Here is a 19,514-nt window from a genome sequence, read left to right as displayed (position 1 = left end):
AATTACAGGTGAACCCAGATTTCCTCCAGGCAAGACATCCACATTTCCTCCTTCTATCCCAACAAACTAGGCCTTTACACAAATATCCGAATATTTTTTGAGATATTTAGAAATTTCCGAGATATTTAGAAGATTTTAAGATATTTACAAAATTTTGGGATATTTAGAAAATTATGGCAGTTTTGGCTGTTTTTCAGCGTTTCGTCGCTATTTTCTAGTCATCTAGAAATATCTGAGTTCAGCAGTTTCGCACTTGAGAGGTAGAGATAGAACGAATATTTATATCAATAGAAAGGATTATTTCGCTGTCATAGTCATAGTCGTCATACACATGATAGACATGCCAACTGTTTAACCCATTAGTGAGAAAACATTAAACTTTGCATCCATGTTGTTTTGAAAGTTGCTTTATTTCCATACTACAGTGTAGACAATCTCTGACATACGTTTCAGCTCTCGCTAGAGAAAATTTTGGCCTAAGAGATGCAAAATCGGCTTATTTTAAAACAAAAATCCAAAAAAGTTCGAAAGATCTTTGGGATATTTAGACACGTTTTTTGAGAATTTCTGGAAAGATATTTAGGCGATATTAAGTAATATTTGTGTAAGGGCCTAGAACAAACACAAAGAATGAAGACTTAACTATCAATTGCCTGCCCTCAAGTCCTCATTGACGTTCTTCTTTGCAAAAGTCATGGAACATGCTCACTGAGTCCTCAAATTTGGACAGCGCTAATTTGTCACTTTTTATATTCTTTGGGCCCCACAATCGTTTTGGGTTAGCGAGTTGTTCTCGTTATCCCCCCCCCCATCCCAGTTATTTTCTTGCCTGAGGAGGTCTGAGTGGTCAATTGTATGGCGCCAATTTTTGTGCGAAAGATAGAGTGGCATAGAAAATCCGCAGTTAACACGCTTTGTTTCTGCCAAATAGGAGCATGGTGTGCAGGTGTGAACAATGAACAGCAGTACTTGCAGATCGACTTTCGAGGCATGAGAAAAGTCACCGAGATTGCCTCTCAGGGGAGGCCTGCGTCAAAAGATTATGTTGCCAACTTTAAGCTGTCATTTAGTTTAGACGGAAGCACGTTTGAATTTCACAGATTGGTAAGATATACGCCATGAAATTCAATTCTTTCTGAAATTGACAGGATATCAATATGGGTCTGTTTTTTTCGTAAATTGTATGTTTTCAAAGATTCTTTGGGATAAAAAGGTCAGTCCTTGTTGCTGCGTGGAACCAGTTATCACTGTCAATTCTTTTACTACAACTGTGGAGGCGAGTTTGGGTAGTGGCCGGCTCGCAAGACTTCCCGCCTGAGGGGCTCTTTTTCTGAGCCTAGCTTTGTTGTTTTCTAATCAGTTAATCAGTCTTGCTTCACATTATTTCTCTTCACCCATGTGTATAAATCGGTACCAGCGACAACCCTGCGGTGGACTAGCATCTCGTCGATGGGTTGTCACAATACTTTTAGTGGCCTCATGGTAATGAAATCAGGAGAAGCTCTAGCCCTGTGAGCCCCAGTGGTCTTGCCTTGTCTTCCCTCCGATTACCCCCTTTTCCTCTTCCAGTTATAAAGAAACCAGAAATGTTGTGAATTAAAGAGAGAAAATCATTTTCGTTGAAAGGTATTTCCAGGTAACAGCGACAGTGACAGTACCCACACTAATCTTATCCTTCCTCCATTCCATGCGCGTTATGTGAGAGTTCATCCACAAACTTGGAATGGAAGGATTTGCTTGAGGCTTGAATTGTACGGCTGTGAATCAAATGGACAAGATGAAGGTATTTATGTGATAAAGAATGGTGTTTTGCCACTAATTACTGTGTCACCGCATGGGATTCGAATCGATATCATCTCAATGGCCTTATTCACATTTCCCCGAAAATTTGATTCCATACATTTTGCAAGCCAGCAGTTAGTAGTACTATATAAGGGGTAATGGATGGCGGGGTGATGGCCTAATTTCCGGTAATCATAATATAACGCAAATTTATTGACATTCCCAGAAAAGAAAATTTCAGTTTAACTGATATCGCGACCAAAATTTACAATACAGTAATAAATAAACAATTAAACATAAATTAAGATTAAAGTGACAGACAGAAACATTGTTTAAAAAACCGGATTTATAAAAGTTGAGTCTTTCGAATCGTGCGACCGCTTATTTCGCCTCGTTTTACAAACTGCGACGATGAAAGGTGTAAAGGAGCGGAACCGGTCATGCACCTGAAGGCATGTAAAGCGTCATCGAGACACAACTGTTAGTAATAGGAGCCATCGTAGGTCTATTTGAAGAGGAGTAACGAACTCAATTTTCTAGATCCACAGCTAATTCGAGCTGCGACCATCCGAACGGCTCGAGGCCTTAGTAGATTAGTGTCCTCATCAACACTGGACCAGACGGATGAGCAGTAAAATATCTTGTTATTCTTTATTTTGTTTTTCAGTTAACCTCCCATTTGTCATCAATCCAGGCACTGGTTACATAAATGTTTCCTTTCAGTTGGACCGGGAACTGCAGGCCATGTATATCCTGACGGTTGAGGTTTGCTTCGGCTAATTAATAGGTTCCAAAGGATTTGCAACCATTTGACCGAGCCCTACATACACTCTGTAGTTGTTTACTTTGCCTTCAAATTGAGTGTTTTAGGCATATAAAAAGTTGTTATTCAGTCCGTGGAAGACTTCCTTGAGTGAATAATTGTTTGATGGACACCTCCATGAGTCGCATGCATTGACGTTGTTAACATGATGAGAACTGTGGTGGACCCCTCCAGGTCAAATAAAGTTGCACAAGTGTTAATTTACTTAGGCTTTTATTACCGGACAAGATGATATAAGGGTTATTACCATTTTGCAATCAAATATGGCTTTAAATTCAGCGATGCTACACAGAATAGCCAATCATTCATTCAATAATGAGGTTAGTGTCTCTGTCAGCAATGAGACTCCCTGCCTTTTCATCACTGAGTGAATGACTGAATAAACCCATAGCCGTTCCATGCAACTGTTGGCAGTGTTAATATCGTGTAAATATCTTCAGAGAACTCAGGAGCTTCAAATCATACAGGAGTTATTTGCGTGGAGTCAGTTGTGAATTTTTGTGTTAAAAAAATCCAGTTAATTGCATGGATAAATTTATGGCTTCTTCATCCTAGGCAAAAGATAAAGGAACCCCTCCCATGGCAAGTAACACAACGGTTGAAGTGATAGTGTTGGACAGAAACGATAATCCACCGTTGTTTACTAAGCATATGTACATTGCCTCAGTTCCAGAGAACGCGTTTGGTGGATTTCAGGTAATTCTGGTGCCACCTACACAGCATGTTTTTTAGGCCAAACTTTTTAGCTCATCACCTTACTAGGGCAAACAACAAATCAAAACATTTTACATTCCTGCCAACTCGTACAGTCGTACTAAGAAATTATGCCAACTGTTGTGTCCTTCTTCAAAGCATATATGGTGCATGGCTGTGTAACCTTATCAGCCAAACGAATATTTTAGTCTTTTTGGAATTTGATCGTCTGGATGAAATTAGTCCTAAGGGAGACCGTTGGAAGTGACTGACGTTTCACTCGACAACTTGAGCGGAAGTCACATTCAGAATCAAGTGAGTGTTGTAAGTTCAAACGAATGTATTGGTGCTCTGATCTATGTTACGATTGGTAGTGGGAAAGTAATGAGATTGGTTGAGAGGATGGTGAGTGGTCATTGGTGCATTAAGATCCGGTTTGTAAGTGAAGGTCGGCGTAGGTTTAGGTAGCTGAACACCATTCAAGAGCGAAACACACTAGGGACTGGGACTCTGCTAATTGCTTAACCTACTTTACGAATTATTACTAGCACCTTACACTGGAAATCAGATATAAAAACTTTGAAAAAACTACATTAACCCGTTGCGAACCTGTACCTAAGCCTAATAAACGATTTCTTAAAAACGTTCTTTCTTCTCAGTTTACAAACCTACTGCGACCTTCCACTCGCCATCATCTCAACCAATTACATTACTTTTCCCACTCTTAGTCACAACTGACCAGGCCGGAAAGGTTACGTTTTTGCAAACGTTGACCGTGTAGCACTTACATTTCAACATACGTAACTATTAGAGGGTGATGTGAAGTGCTAGTTTTCTACCCATATGAACATGTGAGCGTTAGCCTACTAATGGAAATGGGATTACACAAGGTCAGAGAAAAACTCTGACCTGGGTGAGAATTGAACCCACGACCTTCAGGTTGGATCACCGCTGCTCTCCAAGGTCAGACGGGAGCAGGTCATGGGAATTTAAGATGCCAATGTCATAGCAATGAATATGTACAAGTACAAGGAAGGGTTACGTTTTTGCAAACGTTCTCCGTGTAGCAATTATATTTCAACAGACTTAACTATTAGAGGGTGATGTGAAGTGCTAGTTTTGAAGATATATGAACCATGTGAGCGTTAGCCCTACTAATGGAAATGGGCCCACACAAGGACAGAGAAAAACTCTGACCAGGGTGAGAATTGAACCCCACGACCTTCGGTCTAGATCATCGCTGCAGTACCAACAGACCAGAGCATGGCTTACCCTGAATTTCTGCCGCCTTCACTCCCCGAGGTTAGGTTAGGCTGAAATTCAGTCTAGAGCATCGCTACATTCGTTTGAATTTCAAAATGTCACCTTAAATAACTCTGAAGATGACTTCCGCCCAGGTTATCGAAACGTCAGTCTCTGTTAACAATCCTTCACATAACTACTTTCAACCAGACGTTCGAATTCCATGTAACTCCTGGGTTCAAGTTTTTTCTGTGATGATTACTATAACCAGTATATTTCATCAAAGGTAGTACGCGTCTCTGCAATGGATGCCGATGAAGGAAGTAATGCTGCTATTGGTTATAAAATCTTACAAGGTGCAGGTGGAAAGTTCATCATTGAAGGTCAGGCTCTCGGCGATTATTGCTATTTTCACTTACGCGAAAAACAAACCACTTAAGCTTAAAACAGAAGTTACTGCAGTCAAGCCCCGCTTTACGGCCATTCGTTTATACGGACACTTTGTCACGGCCGCTTGTTTTTCCGAGGATCTTTAATTTCCTATTTTCATTGTTGTTTTCAGAGTCTTCAGGCATCGTTCGTCCATCCAGCAGACTAGATTACGAGGCACTCTTGGACAAATACTACATTCTAAACATTTCCGCGTCAGATAACGGTCATCCACAATTTACCACATTCGCTACTCTTAATATTTCCGTAACGGACTTCAATGACAACATGCCTGAATTCGCACAGAGATCTTACAACTTGGATGTCTTTGAAAACGAAACCGTTGGTCTTTACTTCAACAACGCAATAACAGCAACGGATGCCGATTCAGGGGTTAATGCTAAGGTAGAGGAAATCCCTTTGAAAAGAATACTGTACCAAGAGAAAATGAGGGGACAGAGAGGGAGGCTCAAGGCGTTGGCCGGGATATGTTATGTCTACGAAAGTTATTTTTAGACGAGCGGTAGTCTTTGTTGTAGCGGAAGTCTGTCTTCTGAGACGTCCGCATGCAGTCTTGCCTCGCTCTCAGGTTCTTAGTGAAAAGAGAAAATGATGGCGCACGTGAAAGGCTGATGAATATATATTTTCTTTCAAACATCGGACCGAGGTTGGCCTGCATGCGGACGTCTCGGAAGCCTGCGCTAGTCTAAAAATAACTTTCGTGGACATGACATATCCCAAGGGCTGGACCGGGAGCCTCCTTCTCTGTCCCCTCATTTTCTCTTGACTGTACTTAAAGTACAAATATTCTCTCTGACTAAAACGCCAATTATGTGCCGTATATATAGAGAGTTTAATTTTGATGACATGCATGAGCGTTCTATTGCCCCATTTTGCTCAGAACTTACCTAGTGCTGGAATCTTAATCACTAACTAAAATATCTTCTGTAAATACCATGTATAGTTTGCGGTGCACCGGATGACTAAGAGTGTTCAAAGCGCTGGTATATGTCAAAGCAAATTCCATTTTGAAATTTAGCATTAACCTCCGTTAATGCATTTATCGTGCTCTGATTGGTTTACTCAATCTCGGAACTCCGGGGGTTCTCAGCTCCTATACCTTAGTTTGACCTTATATGGCAAATGATTGCGCTAAGCGTTGCTAAGCTAAAATTATTTTCGCTGGAAAGCGAAATTTCTCTCTGAATAAAGCAAAAAAAAGTTTTTGTGGAAGGTTTAAATCAATTCCGACGTTTAGAAGTACGCGAAAAGGTTAGAAATGTTTTTGTGATGAGCTTGCGTCTGTCTGATCACCAGGTATTACACAACATCGCGTCTTCATCAAGTTTTTTCGATTTCGCTCGGATTTTCTCGCTTTTTTCGCTCGTATTTCGCACTTCCAAACTTTTGGAGTTTAAGGAATTTAATAAAACAATTATTCCATTCGCACTTGTTGGATATGACCGTTGGCTATTTACCATCTCATATCCAACAAGCGCGAATGGAATAATTGTTAATTATTCGGAGAGACATAACGTTTGCTGATTTTGTCTGTTCATACCGTTCCAGATAACGTTTTCGTTGAAGGACGACACAAGAACATTTTTCATATCACCGGATACCGGACAGCTAAAACTCGTGCGTGAACTCGACCGAGAGACAAAGGCTCACTATCAACTTACAGTCACAGCAACTGATAATGGCGCCCACAAACTTTCATCGAGAGTGGAGGCAAGCGGAACGAATGGGTTATCATTCTTACATCCTCCTCAGTTTAAATTTCGTCCCGAAGAAACGCCTAATCAAGGAACCACCTACAATAAACGCCAATAAATGGGAAAAAAAAATGTGAATTTGAAATGGAATGCCAAAACCAAAAAGGCGAAGACTACTGAATAACAGAACACTAAAAAGAATGTTAGAGGATATGAATCAGAAAAAAATAACTTCAAAAGAGTCAAGAACCAAAGTTTAGTGGTCTTAAATAAGTTTCCACAACTTTTCTGAATAACAGACTTAAACAGGTGACCTCCCTCGTATTCATTCTTGTATGCATAGGCATCTTACTCACTTTACTGTTTCTTTCTCCTTTTTTATTCCATGTGGAAGGTCTATATCCAAGTTTTGGATGTAAACGACAACTCGCCGAAATTCACACGTGATTTGTACGCTCGGATGCTTCCGGAAAACGTGGCAGTTGGGACGACTGTCGAGGTGGTTCGAGCGAAGGATGCTGACGCTGGTAGAAATGGTCTAGTGAGCTACAAAATTGGGATCGGAAGCGAATCCGGTAATGTATCGAGGACGAAAAATAGCTATGCAGCCAACCATTAATAGCAAGTCTTTTCGTAAGTTAGTACTTCAAACCACAATAACCAGATGAAACTTTCTATGCCAGGTCGTCCCTGACTACTGGACTGTCTGGTTATTCTCACGATAGCTTTAACATAAAATCTGTTGGAATAATATGTCGCTTAGGCCCTCAACTGATAATCGTCTTCAAAATAAACGTTACAGGGAATTAACATGATTATAATCATGGTAAGATGACGTAGCGCGTAAGTAATATTGCTGCCACGCCCAACTCATTCTATTTCTGTGACTGGCTCATTTCTCGGTACGTAAGGCCAATACTGATTGTTTGCCTGTATGTTTTTGATATTTTAGGACTCTTTACAATCAACGAGGCAACTGGTGCCATAGTTGTAGCAAAGTCGTTAGATCGTGAGGCGAATGACATCTTAAGAATGCATGTGCTTGCGGAGGACTCTGGGGATCCTAAGAGAACTGACCAAGCAGAAGTGATGTTTGTCCTGACTGATGTAAATGACAATGCACCTGTCATTTGGCCACGGATGAGCACAGCTTTAGTGTTTGAGGTGCCATAATTAGTGCTTCCAGAGCTAAAACTTGTAAGACAGTGTTAAGATTTGAAGAAGAATAAGACTTGACTGGGGACGCGTATTAACTCCTTCGTTCCCTTTTCCATGATGCCCTCGCAGGTGGAATGAGCTGCATGCTGATTTGTAGTGAAGGACGAAAGCTGAACAACCCGGAAAACGATCGTCGTAGCAGAGTCAAGAACCAACGCAAACTCAGCGCACTTATGGCAACATGCACGCTGTGAATGCTATCTGACGTCCGCCCAACACCGCGCAACACGGGACACCCGTGAATTGTAAACCCCGCCCAACAGGTCCTAACTAATCTAAGCAGGAGGACCTTTTGTTGACCCAAACCAATTGGTTAAGGGTCAACAAAAGGTCTGATGCGATGACTGAAACTTGCAAGCAGATGTGTCATGAAACATTTTTGCTAAAATATCAAGATTTACAAAATGTACCAATGACGTTTTACGATTGTAAAATCTCTTTTGCATTGAATTTTATTTTTTCAGAATGTAAGGATTGGCTCTTTTGTTTACGACGTCAATGCCACAGATGATGACATCATGCATAACGGGGAAATTATTTATGCAATCATGCATGGAGATGAAGGAAAATTTGTAATTAACGCTACTTCTGGCATCATTTCAACTGCTGAGGCACTGGACCGAGAAACAAAGGACTCTTACACGGTAAACTGAGATACAACAAGAAACATTTGCTTTTTAATAGGAACCTGCCAACTACTGCTCCCATGCGGGTCCTATCCAAAATCGATTTACTTTTTCTACCTGAAAAAAGAAAACGAGTATGTCTTTCAGATTAGAGGACGAAATCCAGTTGAGGCTCATTTCTCTTGTGAGCTCTTTCGAACTCTCCTGAACTCTCCCCTCGCGCTTTGATTTTTGATTGATTTTAGCCTTCGTTTCCCCGGGGTTCCTCATTCAAGACTAAAATCGGTCGGCGTCAGACAGAGTAAAATTTATGAGTGACTGTTCTAGGAGGGAAAGGATTAAGATTGCGATACGAAGGAAAAAATTGGAAGATCGAAACAACTTAGTCATAAACAAAAGTAGTAATGCTGTAGAAACACATTTGCCCAATCAAAGGAAAATCATTTTCTTGATAAGTAATTTGAATTTTATAATTAGCTCATTGTGATGGCTCGTGACAAGGGAAAGGTTCCATATTTGGACTTTGCAACTGTGGAAGTGAGCATAGGTGATATGAATGACAACAAGCCACTGTTTAAAATCGTAAGTAAGCTGAAACGATGATCATGGAGATTTTTACTTGTCCTTACATTGACGTGTACAGTCCAAAACTTGCAGCAATTGCAATTTACACGCATCTCTACTTTGACTAACCGGTTGGGTAAAAAATTTTTAATACGGCACCTTCCTAGACGCAGGGGCCTATTCTCTGTCCCAACCCCTAACCCTAACCAATTTACCTTGTTGAAGACCCTGTTTTTTTGTGCCTGTGCTTAAGAGCTATGGACCGTTCGTGGCAAAAGAAAACGAAGACACGAACATAACTTTAGGAAAAGTTTCTGCTGAGGATAAAGATATTGGAAAGAATGCCGAGATAACTTATTCCATCACTGGTGAGAATTAGCATTTCATTTTCCGAACAACATAAATTATTTTTTTGTGGTTTTGTTGTGTTTTATTTCTTCGTGTTGAACAATGCTGTTTGTGATGTTTTATCAGGAGGAGATTCCGATCATCATTTTGACGTCAATGGTACCACTGGAGTGATTTTCGCAAGAAAACCTTTGGTAGGCAGCATACCAATTTATAATGGTTTATTATTTAACAAATACAGTCGTACGATATGTAGGTTGTGATGATAATGATGGCTAGTGTCATCACCATAAGCTTCGTCCTTTTCGTTGTGATCATCGTCATTACTATTGTCGCGCAATCAGCATCAACAAACTCTCGCTATTTCCCTGTCCATGACCATTATCATCATCATCATCATCATCATCATCATCATCATCATCATCATCAATGTAATCATCTCTCTATCTACAATTTTTAAGGATCGCGAAAGAAAGGAACAGTATGACTTGGTGATATCTGCAACAAATGTTGCATCCTCTCCTATGATGAGGAGCAGCACGACAGTGAGAATTGATGTTTTGGACACCAATGATGAAGCCCCTCAGTTTACTCTTTCAAGCTACAATAAGACCATTTCCGAAGGAGACAAAGCAGGGACGTCCGTTGTGACCGTGTCCGCTTACGATAAGGATTTGGTAAGTTTGTCAGGCGTTGTCTTTGCATTAAGCTACCTAGGTCACAATTTAGTTGATCTCCGTTCTTTTAGCCTCGGAATGGGTTCTCCGGTCCATCGGGACATGTTTGTTTCGATTTGCTCTTGAACAGCACAACATGAGGGAATTATGACGAGAATTCGTTTGCTTGCTGAAACTGCTGTTTTTACATATTTCTCTTTGGCAAAGCTCCCGTTCTTTCTTTTTCGAATATTGTTTTTCAGGGAACAAACGGTCGGGTGCTGTATAGGATTCTTATAGATGACATGAATTTGAATATTAATGTCTTCAGCATCAATCAAGATTCAGGAGAGATAATTTTACAAAACAGTATTGACGAGGACGAGTACAGGCGATTCACCGTCCACATAGAGGCCAAAGATTTGGGCTCGCCCAAGCCTCTTTGGTCTGTCGTCCCAGTTTACGTCTCTGTAGCCGATGAGAATGACAATCAACCAATATTTGATGAAAACTCCTACAGGTATTCTTTCTACTTAATAGTTTTATTGGTATAACTACTAAGAAGACGTTAAGTGTAGCCCAATTGCCCCAAAACTCAAAATAAAACCGATATTGTTAAGAATTGAGTTTAAAGTGGCCCAAGATGAAAAGGAAAATTTTGTGATAACGTTATTGTATACGGGGTTCTTATGTGATATCTTTTAAACAGTGCCTTGATTTCTGAGGGTACCCCTGTTGGTCAGTCAGTGATTAAGATCAGAGCAACAGACGAAGACAAAGGAACCAATGCGGAAATGACTTACGAGATAATTAGTGGAGATAATCGAGGTTAGTGTTAGTTGATATCACACTACAACTAAAGTCGCGTCGCTGCTCGGAACAAATTAGTTTTTAAATTTATTTCATATGTATCTTGCCTTATTTGGCAAAACGAACTAAACGCTTTTATAACAAATAAGAACTTAACTGACATTCCTACTCCCCACCCCTACCCTAAAAAATGTCATCATACGACGCAGCAATATGAGACACAGTATTGTGCAAGTTATGATAAATTGAATAAATTAGTTATATCGTTGGTTAACTTTCTTGCAGGTGATTTCTACGCGGACAGCGCAGGTACCATTTTTGTTAACAGGAGTCTGGATCGAGAAAAAACCGCTCTCTATTCATTAACTGTTGGAGCCTACAATTACGGAAGCAAAGGCTTTAATGAGACGAGTCGGCCACGGAACAGAAACGTCAACGGTGAGATGTTTCCCCTATAAGGTTGCCTAGTCAGTTGCTTCAGTCTGTCTGTTAAAGGTGCCCCATCCTTGACTTTTGTTCTGTGATACTCTTTGTGATACTCCTGTGATACTCTTAACTTCTGGCAGCCTAAGTTTTCAATTGCAATATATTCTTTAATAAGTAAGCATGAGGATTTTAGAAGGGAGGTTTTCTGAGTAGTTTCGATTGACTTATAATTAACATCCAAAACTAAGGTGTAAAATGAGTCCTTGTTCATTTCTTGTTAGCCAATGGTTATCTTTATGACACCACCCTCCTTGCAATAGAAGTTACTGATTTAAACGACAATGCTCCGGAGTTTATCAGACCGCTGTTCACGGGAGGTAAGATAGAATTTTATCTGGGTACAGGCGCCCCAAGCTCAGTGTGAGCATGGCTTACAAAATTATAAGGATTTGTATGGCAATCCCGATAAAAGCCTTAAGAAGATAATTACATGAAAAATTTCTCAGTTAAAAACCCTAACCTTATTGCCATTGTGGGTAGCTTCCTTCCTGTGTGGTTATTTTCCATATCCAACGCGATTTGAGCCATTTTTCAATTTCTTAGTTGTCAACGGTTATAATAAAATCCCAAGGCCGGAGACTAAATTCTCAGGAGCCACCAATTTGAGTCAAATTTCCCTGGATAAAATGTTCCCACGGTTACAATTCCACATTAGAATCAATTGACAAATATTGAACTTTCATCTCAACCCACCAGCAACACAATAGCAGTCCTGCAAGCAACGTCAGGCGGTAATATTGGAACAAAACAGCTTCGGAAGGAGGCGTTTTATCACAAAAGTGGCTACGGCTTCGACCGTTGATAACAAACTGAGCCTTACCCAAGTGGCAGACAGTAGTTTGTCAACCGCAATTTTTTTTATTCCCCTGGGTCTCCCGACATGACTGCATTGACTCAGTCTTCAAGGAATTAACATGCAAATAAACTATGTTCTCGTAGAATGTTGTGCTACGAATATTTTGTGACTGGACTTACTGAAGCCTGTGAAATTTAATTATTAGCATCTGTCGGGAGACCCAGGGGAATAAAAAAATTGCAGCTGACAAACCACTGCATGGTACAATTTTTATTTGCACAATTAATGTTAATTCCTTGAAGGCTTGATAAATTCAGTTACGATCGCGAACAGCCCACAAAACAAAACAAGCATCAAGAGTTTCGCGCTTCCGGTTGAAACGCAGCGCATTATGGAATGGCATTTCAAGCAAAGTGAGGACCAGTTCTTGAACGTCAGCCATACTATCTCCTGTTTAAGATCGCGTCTGTTTACCTCCGATTCATACTGCGTTTTTCTACTGAAATACTTCCTTTAGTCATTGTATATTGGTCAGCAATCCTATAAACTGGTGAGTAAATCCATTTTATGACTATTACAGTCTTTCTCTGTTTCTGTTAATGACGACATTCCACCTAACGCCCTGTCTATCTAAGGTTTTAGAGGACTTTGTGGTCACGTGGATGATTGACGATATCAGGAATAGGATTGACCCCAACCAGTTTGGCTGCTTAAAAGGTACATCCGCCGCGTTTTGCCTCCTCGACATGATGCACACCTGGTTGTCTTATCTAGATTCAACTATAAACACCTCCGTCTTTGCTTCTTTGATTTTTCGAAAGCCTTTGACCTTATTGGTCACAACTGATTAGAAAACTGGTAGATTTAGGTTTTCGACGATGTCTTATACCATGGATCATTAGTGTCCTGTCAAACCGAAGACAACGCGTAAAAATTGGAGAAGCGTTTTCTGATTGGCTGCCAGTCAATGCCGATGTACCCCACGGAACTAAACTGGGCCCTATCCTTTTTTTCATCATGATCGATGACTTATCCATGCCTACTCCTGAGACGAATCTCTGGAAGTTTGTAGTCAATGTTTCTATTTTGGAACGTCTTACTAAGAACGGTGGTGCGTCCATTCTGTCTACATTAGACACTGGAGCAAGGATGGCACAGTCGGTTAGTACGTGGCCTGGGTGCAAGAGGTCCTGAGTTCGATTCCTGGATCTCGCATCCTTGTTTCGACTTCTTTCCTTTCTGTGTAGCTACGTAGCTTTAAATACCCGTAAAACGGAGCACTGATGGAGAAGGGGAAGTAAAATGGGCGCACCGTCGACCTCAGGTTTGTCAGCTGAATTACTGTTACGAGTTATCGACTTTAAATATGGTTAGCTACTGTCAGCCACTGAGCTTCGATGAACCTGATGAAGCTTAATTCTAAAAGTGTAAAGCGCTGCGTGTGTGTTTCTTTAAAGCGACCCCTCAGCTACCCCCTTTACGACTCGATGGACAAGTACTCGAGACAGTTCCTTCGCACAAGGTTCTAGGTTTGGTTATCCAGGACAATCTGAAATGGAATGAGCACATCTGTATGATCGTTTCCAAGGCATCGAAGCGTTTGCACATTATCCGTATTACCAAAGGCGGACCCTTGTCAAAACATCTAACCCCGATAAGGTCTATTGCTCACGCTTGGACGTCTTTTAAATGTAAAACCGACCATTTTAGGCGAAGCTTTTTCCCTAGTACTGTCCGAATGGCAAACACAACATCTTTTAAAATTAATTGTTAAATGTTAAATTTTAAAAACCAAATTCTTAGTATAATTTTTTTTAGTAGTTATGATTGAAATTTATGTAATTCTTATAGGTTTTATAATTTTTAATTATTTTGTAAACCCATTCCCAATAACGTTTTTTTGTAATTTTCCGAACCTTGTAAACACATTGTAATTCATTTTTAATGCGAGAATGTGTCGATTAAACACTTCCTTATAATTAGTGTTATTATTATGACAGTTTGAAACTTTTGAATGTCAATACCTTAAAGCTACCTGGGGCGTTAATCGTAACCCAGGAGCTCCATAAAAACACCATGTTCAAGTCCTATTTACAAATATCTTTCTAAAAGTATTATCCACTTAAATCTTTAAACTATGTGAAAATATAAAATAAGTGATTGCTAAAATTTAAAAAAAAAAAGAATAAAAAAAAAAATAAATAATAATAATAATACATTTTTTTTACAATAATATCCTTTGCTGAAATGAAATTCGTGTTATATTGCTCGTAAAGTTTATGTGATTACTTTAAAAGTGCGGGCAATATTAAGAGAGCTTGATAAGACCGATTTCTGCATCTTTAGCAGGACTCCTTTAGTTCTCACTCTTGACCCGAGTAAATTCCTCATTCCCTCATCCATGTCTGTGGACCATCCACCTAGCACGTCAATAATGATGTTGTATTGTTGCACATCGTACCCAGGGTACTGTCGCTTTATCTCCCATCTTAGGGGGGCATACTTGGCTGTCTTCTCCTCTTCCTTACTTGTTCGGTTATCAATCCATGGACAGCTCATCTCTAGTGCTATCACCTTCTCCTGTTGGTGGTCGATAAAACGGGCATCGATTCTGTTTGCTCTCACCTCGGTGTGCTCAGCATAGAGCGGGACATCCCAGTAGGCTTGAAACTGGTCGTTTTCATATACCGGTTTGGGTTTTACTTGGGAGAACCATGGTGGGACTTTGTCAATAAGGTTTGCGTCCTTCAGGATCTCGAAGAACAGGATCTTCAAGGCGTTATTGTGCCTTTCCAAGTACTTGTTCTGGGCCAAGGTGGGACATCCAGCTAGAATATGCTGAACTGTTTCTGCTGATCTACTGCATAGCCTACATGCCACTTCAGTAGCTGGTCGGGCTCGCACCTTGTGACTGTAATATATTCGTGTTGGCAATAGTTGCTCGTAGAGCTCGATCACTCCTGCAACGGTATTACACGGACACAACGTCCAGTCCTTAAGCCAAGCAAAGCAGTCTGCTTTACTCAGACTTACATCCTCCCACCTACTTGTGTGTAGCTTTCCTTGCCACCTCTCTTCCCTCACAGCCTGTGTATTCTGCTTTTCTACAGTTTCCTTCAAGGCAACTTTGATCTTCTTGTCTGTGATTGTTACTCCCCCCTGGGTGATGCAGGGTGACGGGTGCTCAAGGTCCAGGCCAAGACCGAGCTTTGCTGCATACTTCATGCTATCCTTTAAAAATGAATGGTGTCCCACCTCACCTGCTCTTTCTTCAAACTTTCTCACAACTGTAAGGGTCGGGTCCAGATTCTTGTAGACGTTCTCCAGATTCTTGTAGACTATTATTATTATTAGTATTATTGTTATTATTATTATTATATTACGGTAAACTTGATAAGTTTCGAGGTTGCGAGGCGTGTTGCTAGCTAAAGTTTCACGTCTATAATCAATCTGTTTTGATTCCTTCTCTTGGTATAGGGTTTCGGCACCCGATTTCTGTACTTATTTGCTTTCCCAACAGTGGGAAAAGGGTGACTGAATGGGCCAAGCAAGCGTGCACTGTTTTCATGCATGTTTAAATGAGACACAAACATGCGATTGTGAGCCACCATTTCAATGTGTCGTTCTCCTACGGAGAAAAGGATAGCGAAGAAAGGAAACGAAGGATGGAGAGCATCAACAGGGAAATAAGGAAAGAAAAAATCTGGACTCCAAATAATTTAATAAACTTAGATATTTGAAAATTAGGGACCTTGCTTGTGCACGTGACAGACCTGTTATCAGGCTTTTTTTGTGTTTGTAGAAATTCTCTGGAATGCCCGCAACTCGATGATATCACATTATTTCTATTATTCAGTGTTGCTATTTCTGGGTTGCATATTATAAAGCACTTCTCTCATAGGCAATCCAGAAATGGTAACATGTTTTTGAAAATGTTAAGTAATGATTAACTCCAAAAACCAAAACAATACCAGATAGCTCTAGTTCAACAATTGAGCATTTTAATAGCTGACGAAGTCTAACAACTACCACCTATAATCTGTAATCCTCTACCTAGTTTTCTAAATGTTAATTAATTTTGTATTTCCAAAAAAATTGTAAGAGCAAATCATTTAACTCTCTGAAGATGTCAGGCTATGCCTGACAAAATATTGTAAATAACATATATCGTTACAGCCAGCCTTGCATCATGTTGTTTTATTTGCTGCTTAGGTCTCCCAAGATCCAGCACTTCTACTTTTTTCAGCAGCTGGCCCTTGCATAAAAAAAAAGTGTATTAAAGTACTGCAGGGAAGTGGAACCGGTTGCTAAGGCCTTCTGCCTCGAGATCTTAAAAAGAAAAAGATGTGAAGTATCATGAATTTGGAATATTTATTTCATGATACCAAACAGTTTCTAGGGGCATCACCTGATTTATTAGAAGACTACCCTTGCTGTGGAATAGGAATCCTTAAAGTTAAATACCCTTCTGTATTAAAAATGATATCCCCACACACTTAAACTTGAATTTTTAAAAATGTATGTCGACGTTACTATGCGCAGGTTCAAGGGCAATTGGCAGTAACTGAGAGAGAATGGTTCCATTTCCTAGTACATATTGTCAGGGATACCATGTGTGTTGTTTCTGGTTAGACTAGGATTGCTGGCTCCCACTACAATATTCTTTAGTGTGGTTTATGTAAATCACTTGAAGCTTGCCACAAAGTGAAGGCCATAAACACATGTATAATTCAGATCTCGTTGTCACGGGTTCTCTGCATTTTAAGGAATTATTTTTTTTGCAAACTGTTACAGTAGTAGATCAGGGTAATAGCAAAACTCACCGTTACGTCACCTCTTGTCATTAATGTTCCAACCACGGATCTGTTGGCTGCCAAAATAAAGGATTCTTTTGTTCCGTGGTTGGCGAAATTTAAATAACTAAAGAATTGTTTATAAACAGAGAAGTTCCTATATACTAAGTTACCCATCCCCTTGAAATTCCACAAAGGTTTTATTTTCAATAAACTCCCATTATATTTTCATTGGAATGTTGGCCTATATCCAAGGCTTACATAATGGTTTGCATAAGTTACAAATAGAAGCATAAACAGTAATAATATCGTCTAAGTTTGCCGAACTTAGATATTGGTAACTCATTCCTCATAAGGCAAAATGTTTGTAATCTTCGTATGGCTTGCTCAACACAGATCCTCAAGTTAGCAATCTCCTTGGTTTTTTAAATCCTATGTTGGGTCGGGATTTTAGTTTGTAGATTGGCCGTCTTTAAAATGCACGCTGTACACTCGTGAAGAATTCTTTGGAGTCCAGACTTTTCCTTTCCTTGTTTTCCTGTTTATGTTCTCCGTCCATAGTTTCTTCCTTCGCTATCCTTTTCGCCGTGGGAGAAGGAAACAGATTGAAATGGTGGCTCACAATCGCATGTTTGTGTCTCAATCAAACATACATGAACAGTGCAGGTTTGTTTGGCCCATGTAGTCAGCCTTTTCCCACCGTTGGAAAAGCAAATAAGTACAGAAATCCGGTGCCCAAATCCTATACTTAGAGAAGAAATCAAAACAGAATGATTACAGACGTGAGTGAGATATTTAGGGAGCAACACGCCACGCAGACTCGAAACTCATCAAGTTTTATCGTAATATTATCGCGAGAAAGACAGTAATAGCCATAAAATGGACTAACTCACCAGTTTTATAGATTGCTGACCAATATGAAATGACTTAAGGAAGTATTTTAGTAGAAATACAGACGCGATCTGAAACAGGAGAAATTTAGCATGGTTGACATTTAAGAATTAGTGCACACTTTTCTGAAGAGCCTATCTCATAATGAGCTGAGTTTCAACCGGTAGTGCGAAACTCTTAACGCTTGTATAAATGCGGAATGAGTGCGCAAAGTTTGTTTTCTACGGCTTTCGATCTCGTATATTTCACTGTTTCCCGGCTTCATGATTGTGTTTTTGAACTTTGTCAACACGAAGGAAACGTGGCTGTAATTGGACGACTGAGACAATGCAGTCATGTCGGGAGCCCAGGGAATAAAGAAATTTTCGGTTGACAAAGTATAGTCTGCCACCCCGGTAAGACTCAGTTTGCATGAACGGTCGAGGCCGTGGCCACTTTTGTGATAAAGTGCCTCCTTCCAAAGCTGTTTTTGTTCCAACATTACCACCTGAAATTGCTCGCAGGACTGCTATTGCTTTGATTGTGGGTTGAGATGAAGTTCAATCTTTGTCAATTGATTCTGATGTGGAACTGTGACCGTCGGAACATTTTATCTAGGGAAATTTGACTGAAATTGGCGCTTTCCTGAGAATTTAGTCTCCGGCCTCGAGCTCGGGCTTAAATCGCGTCGGATCTGGAAAGTAAACCACAACAGGAAGGAAGGGTACCCACAACAATGGCGCCATAAGGTTAGGTTTCTTAATTGAGAATTATTTTCATATAAACCACTTTCATGAAGAGGCGACCACACTTTTTAACATTGATTTGGCTTTATGTTAATTAGACTTGAATGCACCACATTTTGAGACAAAAATTCTTTTGAAATTTGTGCGTCGTAGCGAGGCTAGAAAGGCTTATTAGCATTGAAACAAAGAATATTTTATTTGGTCAGCCATTATGAAAGAGGTCTATAATTACCTTCTTAAGGCTTTTATCGGGATTCCCATACAAATCCTTATACTTTTTGTAGTCCATGCTCACACGGAGTTCTTGAGGCTCCTGTGACCGAGGGGTATGTTAACGCAACATTTTTCAGAAAACAGAGAGACACAGAGTTTCCCTAGGTGTTGGTCTACATTGTTAAATAATTTTACATTGATTTAGGATGATGGAACATCACACGCCATTGTGTGTTCATTAAGTTATTTTTTACTTCAATCTTGGTGTATGGCAACTTATAGTAAACTGCAGAAAGCATGCAGAAGAAATTGAAGAGAAGGTATACCTGAATATTATGGCTGTTTTGAGATGTCAAAAAATTAAATTGACCTGTTTGTTTTGTTTATTTATGCTGCCATTCCTGGCACACAAATAGTCACATGTCCCATAAAACTTGAATGTGCGACAAAGGTAAAATAATGCACTTTACAAAGATTAAAAGAAGTGTTATTTTGTAATTATTTATGAACATCTTCTTCTTTCTAACTTAATTACGCAATATACCACTAAAGAAATCGATGGTAGTAGCTGGATAAAATATATGGATAAAATATGAATGGAGTTTCCAATAGCGGAAAGGTGCAAATAGGGACACACAGACCCATGCGAGGCACCACACACGGGAATGAAAATTTCAAATATAGACATATTTAAAAATATAAGT

General features: G+C 39.9%; 1 protein-coding gene across 1 annotated transcript in view; it reads left to right on the top strand.

Moving 5' to 3' along the window:
* The window catches only part of LOC138007536 (cadherin EGF LAG seven-pass G-type receptor 2-like), a 17,733-nt gene extending 6,440 nt beyond the window's left edge, over positions 1-11,293 (top strand). Inside the window, exons 3-18 of the mRNA XM_068854513.1 lie at positions 932-1,104; positions 1,627-1,783; positions 2,450-2,547; positions 3,161-3,301; positions 4,827-4,923; positions 5,103-5,374; positions 6,539-6,700; positions 7,079-7,259; positions 7,637-7,848; positions 8,367-8,546; positions 9,006-9,110; positions 9,346-9,460; positions 9,567-9,634; positions 9,902-10,117; positions 10,360-10,616; positions 11,192-11,293. Coding sequence (XP_068710614.1) covers positions 932-1,104; positions 1,627-1,783; positions 2,450-2,547; positions 3,161-3,301; positions 4,827-4,923; positions 5,103-5,374; positions 6,539-6,700; positions 7,079-7,259; positions 7,637-7,848; positions 8,367-8,546; positions 9,006-9,110; positions 9,346-9,460; positions 9,567-9,634; positions 9,902-10,117; positions 10,360-10,616; positions 11,192-11,195 — 2,438 coding nt within the window. The 3' untranslated portion in view covers positions 11,196-11,293. The remainder of the gene's footprint in view (positions 1-931; positions 1,105-1,626; positions 1,784-2,449; positions 2,548-3,160; positions 3,302-4,826; positions 4,924-5,102; positions 5,375-6,538; positions 6,701-7,078; positions 7,260-7,636; positions 7,849-8,366; positions 8,547-9,005; positions 9,111-9,345; positions 9,461-9,566; positions 9,635-9,901; positions 10,118-10,359; positions 10,617-11,191) is intronic.
* Positions 11,294-19,514: the final 8,221 nt, after the last annotated feature.

This window comes from Montipora foliosa, chromosome 1 (genome assembly GCF_036669935.1).
Source record: "Montipora foliosa isolate CH-2021 chromosome 1, ASM3666993v2, whole genome shotgun sequence".
In the NCBI taxonomy this organism is placed as follows: Eukaryota; Metazoa; Cnidaria; class Anthozoa; order Scleractinia; family Acroporidae; genus Montipora; species Montipora foliosa.
Note: the sequence above shows the minus strand (reverse complement) of the source record. Positions and strands in the feature narration are given on the sequence as shown.